This window comes from Ascaphus truei, chromosome 5, assembly GCF_040206685.1.
Source record: "Ascaphus truei isolate aAscTru1 chromosome 5, aAscTru1.hap1, whole genome shotgun sequence".
Classification (NCBI taxonomy): domain Eukaryota; kingdom Metazoa; phylum Chordata; class Amphibia; order Anura; family Ascaphidae; genus Ascaphus; species Ascaphus truei.
This window is the reverse complement of record NC_134487.1, coordinates 295,877,549-295,885,641: the sequence shown is the minus strand read 5'-3', so window position 1 is coordinate 295,885,641 and position 8,093 is coordinate 295,877,549. Positions and strand designations below refer to the sequence as shown.

Genomic DNA, 8,093 nt, shown 5'->3' with positions numbered 1-8,093 from the left:
ATGCCATCAACGCGCCGATGTCACCGGCTCCTATGGACATCCACCCAGAGGACACCTTACTCGGTACGGTATGACCTTCTGATACTGGGGACAGCTTTATAAAGGCTCCTCGTCCGTAGGAAAACCTACGACCTTGTGTAACCTTGGCTTTCAGATCCATTGCAGAATGTCTCCCGCCTTTTCTGTGTAATAGCATGGATCTTATATCGAGGTCTGAAGATCATTTCCCCTACGTTTAGCAGGTTTACGTTTTAATCAAACACAGTACCACTATTTCTTTTGTAAGCCAGAGTACTGTTGCCGGTATATATTCACCTTTATAGACACTGTTGCCACTTGTAACTGCCAAGTGAGAAACTCCATGTAACCCATTTCTATGCATTTTATGGGTAACGTCCCTGTTGTGGAACGTGCAGTTTTCTGGTGAGGTTTCCATGCCCCCTCTAGTGGGCCAAAGGTATATTGTTTTGCAATGTAGGCGTAGTCGGCCTCATTCATTACTATTGGTACTGTACTGAGAAGTGTTGGTATTATGTACTAATGCAGCTCATAGTTAAAGCATTTTAACCTCTTCACGGCCAGAGGGGCCGTGAGATGGCAAATCTATTCCGTCATTAGAGACAACCCCTAAATTAAACACGTTGCCCAAAAGACGTGTGTTTTATTCTCTTCTTTTCTAATGAGCATTTGACCTTTTTTGTGCTGCCTCCGGCAGGGAAAGGGTTAATATTTATATTGCATGTAATACAATTGCATACATCGGCACACATATGGGAGTGAATGGACTCTCGGGCACCTTTCACGGGTTATGTTACAGTCCTGTAAAGTGCCGTCTCTTTCTGGGGGTTAGAGTTTATATTACTAGAACAGGAGTGGCCAATTCCAGTCCTCAAGCCCCCTCCAACAGGTCAGGTTTTCATGATATCCCAACTTCAGTGCAGGTGGTGATTGAGCCACCTGTGCTGAAGCAGGGACTGACTGAGCCACCTGTGCTGAAGCTGGAACATCCTGAAAACCTGACCTGTTGGGTAGGGGTTGGAAGGGGGGGGGGCAGGCTTGAGGTCTGGAGTGGAACACCCCTGAAATAGATTGCACACTGACATTTAGTTTGAGCGAAGCAGTGCTGGGTCTGAGACCCCTTCATACAAACACTACAGCAGTTATTAGAACTGTATCCTACAATAAAACCTCCCAGAATAAACCCTCTCGCCTCCACCCCTACCAGTCCCGGATGAGCCGGCAGTGCATTATTTTGCTGGCCCCTATGGCAGTCGCGTGGCTAATGTTGTATAAACCTAACAGTTTCCAGTGGAACGATTGATCTTCCCCTTTCCAGATGGTGATACATTTAGTTTGTAACACTGTGAGACCTTGCCTGCGCCATGTCTCTAACCAAACCCCTGTCTTGTGAATGCACAGAGGAGAATGAGGAACGCACCATGATCGACCCAAATTCCAAAGAAGAACCAAAGTTCAAAGAGCTTGTGAAGGTGAGGGGCAAATACTATAAAGTTATTGTACTTGGACTTCCAATTACCCCCATACCCGTCGTTTCTCTATTGCTATCTATCTTGGGTAAAGTCAAAATGATTTGTTCCATCCTGTGTCCAATCTAGGAATCTCTCTCTTATCCTGACATTTACAAACACACAGGGCCACCACAGGAAAGCTCGGGGCACAGGGGACACATTAAAGGTGCAGGGACCGCTGTTAATCGTCCCCATCACACGGCGTACTGTTGGTTGCTGAGGGGGGAGGGAAAGAGATATGGGACTGTGAGGGTAGGAGATAGGGGCCCTGAGGCGGGGGGGGGGGGGGAGGGAGAAGGAGGAGGAGAGAGAGAAACAGGGATCTAGGAAGAGGGGAGCCGAGTGTACTCACTACCAACCTGCTGAACTGGAGGCTTGAGGGGGTCCTGTGGAGGGGCCCTGCAGAGCGGTCTGATGGAGTGTGCTCACGGAGGTGCCTGTCAGGGGAGCCTCCCTTCCACTGGCCGACAGGCACCTCCAAGGACAACTTCTAGCAGGCCCCCTCTGGCAACATTTTCCAGGAGGCAGGGTTTGCCGGCAGGGGGCCCGGGCCCTTTACTCACCGGGCCCGAGACAGGAATCCCAGTTGTCCCCTACCTGTCGGCGGCCCTACAAACACACACAGCCCCTGGAAGCTCAGAACCCAAACACACCACAGTGTGTGTGTGTGTGTGTGTGTGTATGTGTGTGTGATTAGAGAGGTTAGGAGAGCTTTTTGTGGGTACAGTAGTGTTAGGACTTGCAGAAGAGCATGGCATGGTTTGCAAGCTTAAAATACTTTGGCCGAAGAATTGAACTAAAGGACCCGCACTTATGAGTATATTTAACTATATAATTTGTCACATTGGATGTAGACTGAGGCTATTTGTGTTTTATTATCCTGACATTCAAGAAATGTCAATCGATATAACATATCAGATAAGAGGGAGAAGTGGCAGTCGCTGTCAGAGGGTATTTCCATTGGTTATGTATTAAATCCTAAATACAGGAACACACATCCTCATTTATTAACATTACAAGTGCAAACCAGTTAATAATTGTTTATTATAAGTGAATCTCTCCATAATATCTACAATCCTATTGGCTGAAATGCAACCCCCCTTTACCTTGTTCCCTTTCATTTGGTTATTCGCCACCACTGGAATATCTGCTGGTCGGTCCCCAGTCCAGCCTGGGACGAGAGAGAACTAGGGGCAGGGGCTTGTTTAGGAGGTTAAAGCTGCAAAAACGTTACCTGATCCAGGCCTCATCGGGGAAAACACCTGGTTCTGGAGATAATTGTACCCCATGTCCAAAGTTGGCCTGCCGATCCTGTACTGGGTGCTTCCCAAATGTCAAGGAACCACTGTTTGAGTTCCTGGTGACCTCCTGTTCGGGTAAGATAAATAATAGCAAAGAATCACAGATGGGAAAATAAATAAATACCTGGGCACTAGCAACATCCTCCAAGGGCGAAGACGCAGGACAAATCTGCCGGAAAAGTAAAGAAACGCCCCGATGCATAAAAAAAAAAAAGGCTAAATATTCATTCCAAACCATTTCAAGACGTGTCAATCCAAGGGGTCTTTCTCCAGGTCTCTTACACATTGTGTAACCCCCCAGACTGATTGTTCGCACGGATTATAAGTGGAGCTGGCGAGGAAACCTTTCTATGTAAGAAACACAAAGGCATGGATGTGACTGTAATAAGACAAACAGTGCCTCAAAATCACTGCTGGGATTATCTTTTGAAGCCCCAGATTTGGTCTTTGGACTGTTTTTGCATAAAATAATACCCAGGATTGCTGCTTTAAATGTAACTGGCTGACACTACTTTCTTTTTTTTTTTTTACCAAAATTGGCAATTATAATCTTTTTTTCATTTATTTTTTACATTTCCCTGGTAAACAAATACTTTGGAGCGGCTAATGAGACAGTGTGACAGTCATCACCATGGTTAGCTTAGCGCTTCTCCTTTGTTTGCCAGGTTATTATGGTTCCGTAACTAGAGTTGTCGAACAGATTCACACAGCAGCTGGAATTCCGTGTTCCCCACAAGAAACGGCAGAGTCGTCGTTCACAAGATCGTAACGAGCAACGTTCGGATGGATTTTTGGAATCTTTGTAAATAAGCTAATTACGCGGCTACGTTACTCGGCACTGGAGGGTGGCAAATTTGGGGAAATGTGAGGAACGGGTGGTGGATCAGTGAGTAGCACTCCGACAGAGGTGGTAGAGATGAATACATTGAGCAATGCTTGCGATTGGGTACAAGGCTAGTCTAAATCCGAAAGCCAAGGTCACACAAGGTCGCAGGTTTTCCTACAGACATGGAAACGGGCAGACTAGGGAACGCCAAGTGGGTATTTTTTTGCCATCAAACTTTAAGGTTTAAAAACCTTTTTTGAACTGCCCCTCTTATAATGCGGCCGCCGGACAGGGCACCCAACTTTGCTAGAACAGACCTTCCATTTCTAATTGAACCCTGTCCCAGCATGCAGCAGGCCTGGCGTCCGGGCCGGGCAAGGGTTTCATGCGCCCGAGGCGAAACGTAAAATTTGCGCCCGGGTTTATTCTGTCTTACCTGTGCCGGCCGCCTCCGTTCTACCGCCCTGCTTCTCCCTCAAAATAGAGCGTCAAATGACGCCGCCGATGTCACACAGCGTTTTGTTGCCATGGCAACCGTGACATTGCGACGCCAATGACGACGCGTTACCATGGTAATGAGACGCTGCAGCGTCATTTGACACTGGATTCTGAAGGAGATGCAGGGCGGCAGAACGGAGGCGGCGGCGGCACAGGTAGGTGTCGAGGGGCGGTGGACTTGTAAATTTGCCGCTGGGCTATCGGGGCCGCAGGGGGTGAGATTATTATTCATGCGCCCCTAGGACCTTTGTGTCCTCGGCGACCGCCTAGGTTCACCTAAAGGACAGGCCGGCCCTGCGTGGCGTGTTACTCTGATGCCTCCACAGCAGCTGGCCTGACCGTAACAGATTATACACCTGTATAAGAGATTATACACCCGTATAAGAGATTATACACCCGTATAAGAGATTATACACCCGTATAAGAGATTATACACCCGTATAAGAGATTATACACCCGTATAAGAGATTATACACCCGTATAAGAGATTATACACCCGTATAAGAGATTATACACCCGTATAAGAGATTATACACCCGTATAAGAGATTATACACCCGTATAAGAGATTATACACCCGTATAAGAGATTATACACCCGTATAAGAGAGGATGGTAGAGCCAGGGCATTTAATTGGAAAAATAGTATCATTATTATTGTTTATTTATAAAGCGTCAACGTATTCTGCAGTGCAGAGTGTATGTATGTATGTATACACACGTACACTGTGTGTGTGTGTGTGTGTGTGTGTGTGTGTGTGTGTGTGTGTGTGTGTGTGTGTGTGTGTATTCATATACACACACACATCATTTTAAATGTCAACGCCTAATTATCTGAATACACCCCTCTTAATGTCTTTAATGAAATATTTTAATATGTATTTACCGAATTTATTTAAAAAAGTTTTATAAATTAATGATAATTTCTGAATTGACCTTAAAGATATTATTATTATTATTTATTATTATTATTAGAATAATAATAATAATAATGATGTGATCTATTGTATTTCATCTTTTATGACTTCCAACTGAATGTTCTGTTTATACAAATGAGCTCTCCGATTTGAGTCACTTTTAGCTTCCGTCCCCGAGCTCCGCCTAAAGTTTGAGCGTACGGCACGGCTCCGTTTGTATAGCCAGGCCTAAATTAAAGAAGTGCCGAGCCAACAACCATTTCAAGGCCAGGTTTTATGCTTGCATGTTGGCAGTCAAAACCAGAATCCCAGTCCTGTGTAAGTCGCAAGGGTGTGTCCGATTTGATTCTGTTCTGCGGCTGGAGCTTTTTTAACTTGAATACTTTTTGGGATGTTCCGTGTCTGACGTTCCTATCTCAAGATAGAAGCTAAAAACCATGAATTCCCATTTTCTGACGGCTTTTTGTTGTTCAACATCCGGCGCACAAAAGGTCCCATACACTAATAAAGAAAGCGTGTGGAAGCTTTGCGAGTAACACGCCGGCTTTGAAGAAGGCAGAAGATCCGTGGCTGCACGTCTGCGAGGGGCATTTAGCGCGCTCTCTGCCTCCCTCCTACGGTCCAAGTTCTCTGTAACACATTCCAAATGAAGTTTCTCGCAGGAGATCAAAGCGCGCAGGAACATGCCGGGTTCTTGCTGTTTCAGATAACGAGATTTCCTGGTACTTTTTCTGCTTTTGATGTGTGAGCGCGGTGTTATTGGGAGATAAGATCAGATATCAGTCTGTCTGGTTTGGGGGAATAGGAACAAACTGTGCTTTGGCACAAACCTGTCTCTGAGCCGCAAAACGGCGGCTTAACCGGTAAACACAAAACGCGCCGGATGTATAGAGGAATAAAAATCACTTTTAAAGCCGTTCCTTTCATGGCAACATCATTCCCTTATTGCATATGGGACCTTTTTTTATAAATAACTCCACTAATTGGAGAGGGAACTCGTATTTGGGAGACCCCAGGTCACTGTGGGAGACCCCAGGTCACTTTGGCGGACCCCAAGTGACTTTGGGGTCACTTTGTTTGGCAGGCCCCCAGGTCACTTTGATTGGCGGAGATATATATATATATATATATATATATATTACATGGAGCAGCATCCCAGCATAGGCCGCCTCAGTAAATATAATAACTGAAATAAGACATGCATTGGGCAAGCACGAGAGAAACCTTTCTACTGGAAGACGAATGCATACAGAGACGATGTGTTTACCTCCTGACAGGCAGACTGTCTCCGTACCATCTTCATACTCACTGTGCAAATGCTTTGTTTTGTTCACAGGTTCTTATTGACTGGATTAACGAGGTTCTGGTGGAAGAGAGAATAATAGTAAAGAACCTGGAAGAAGATCTTTATGATGGACAAGTGCTGCAGAAGCTTCTGGGTGAGGGGGCAATGTAAATGGCGCTCGGATAAGTCCTGTTACCTGCAGAAAGATCGGGGACAAAAGCTACCTACTGTAACCGTGTGATAATTCACTGCCGGGTGAAACGGGGCACCCTGCACCAGATTAAACCTCCATGTGCAGTATGTGACCATTTTGCAATTCACTTTCTATCCTAGTGCAGGGGTGGCTAACTCTAGTCCTCTAAGGCCACCAACAGGTCAGATTTTCAGGATAGTGAGCCACTGATTAAGCCACCGGTGCGGAAGGACGGACATCCTGAAAACCTGACCTGTTGGTGGCCCTTGAGGAATGGAGTTGGCCACCCCCGCACTATGATTTAACTGTACATATGTATGACATCCCGGAGCAGTATAAACCAGAGTATAACGAAGCTTCTCCAGCAGCCTAACGTTGCTTCTCCCGTACAAAACCTTCTCAAATAACATTGAAGTAGGTTCCATATTGAATAATTTTGGTGAAGGTCGGAGATCCCAACTCTTGCTGCATGCGTCACTGCAGGTCGCCGTTCTTATGTGGCTCAGTGCTTTGGTAACAGATACAGAGTAAGTTGCCTTGATCTGGTGGCCACGTCTGAGATGCTTACTCTATGCTGCTCTGCTCCGCTTATCGGCAATGAAGAACTCTCGTATTGACTGCCCTCCGAAATTATAGCTGCTCATCCAGCCGACAGGGAAAAACTCAACAAAACGATTTAAGAACCAAGTCGGTTTTAGAGTAACGGTAAAATGCTGCTCCCTAACAATCAATACAGTTTGAACCGCTGTGCTGAGGGAGTACAAAGTTGCTGGCCACTGAAGCAGGTAAGAGACAAAGGAGAGGAGCCGTAGGTCTGACGTGAGTTTCTTCCTGTTGACCACAGAGAAGTTGGCTGACCGCAAACTGAACGTGGCAGAAGTGTCACAGTCTGAAATTGGGCAGAAGCAGAAGCTGCAGACGGTGCTGGAAGCTGTGCAGGAGCTTCTCAGGCCCCAAGGATGGGCTATTAGGTGGAATGTTGACGGTAAGTGGTTGAACTTTTATTTTGTGGTTTCACGGGCTCTCTGATACATTTCTGTAGTTATGATTTCTGTGGCCCCGTCTGCGGGCGAGGGGAGAAATGAGGCATCCGTTTGTACTCAACTTTCTTTATTGTATGTTTTTTTTTCTCCTTGTTTGAAGCAATCCATGGAAAGAACTTAATTGCCATCCTGCACCTTCTAGTGGCCCTGACTATGCATTTCCGGGCTCCAATTCGGCTTCCAGAACATGTGTGTGTACAGGTCGTGGTTGTAAAGGTCAGTCTCCTGCACGTGTGTGTGTGTGTGTGTTACACACGGGTAATTATGTACACCTTTCGGGGAGCCCCTTTTGAATGCACTAATACTTAGAGCCAAGACCCTAGTGCCCACAAGGTGGCAGCATATGTTCACTCTACAGCTGATTCTCAGCCTTCTTTTCCCCACAAGAAATTCTTATTTATCTGATCAAATAGCAGAGACGCCCATCAGCTGATCAAGTTATGTGCATTAACTTTCATATACATTGGTTAGACATTTGAAATACAATACCTAGTTACATTACA

The 8,093-nt window shown here is 45.9% G+C and overlaps 1 protein-coding gene across 4 annotated transcripts in view; it reads left to right on the top strand.

The window, feature by feature from the left end:
• Positions 1–8,093, top strand: part of PARVB (parvin beta) — a 51,547-nt gene that overhangs the window by 23,208 nt on the left and 20,246 nt on the right. For all 4 annotated transcript variants that reach the window (XM_075602774.1, XM_075602777.1, XM_075602776.1 and 1 more), the window contains exons 2-6: positions 1–63; positions 1,420–1,490; positions 6,406–6,508; positions 7,392–7,532; positions 7,691–7,806. The exon at positions 1–63 is cut by the window's left edge and continues 27 nt beyond it. In XM_075602774.1, coding sequence (XP_075458889.1) covers positions 1–63; positions 1,420–1,490; positions 6,406–6,508; positions 7,392–7,532; positions 7,691–7,806 — 494 coding nt within the window. The remainder of the gene's footprint in view (positions 64–1,419; positions 1,491–6,405; positions 6,509–7,391; positions 7,533–7,690; positions 7,807–8,093) is intronic.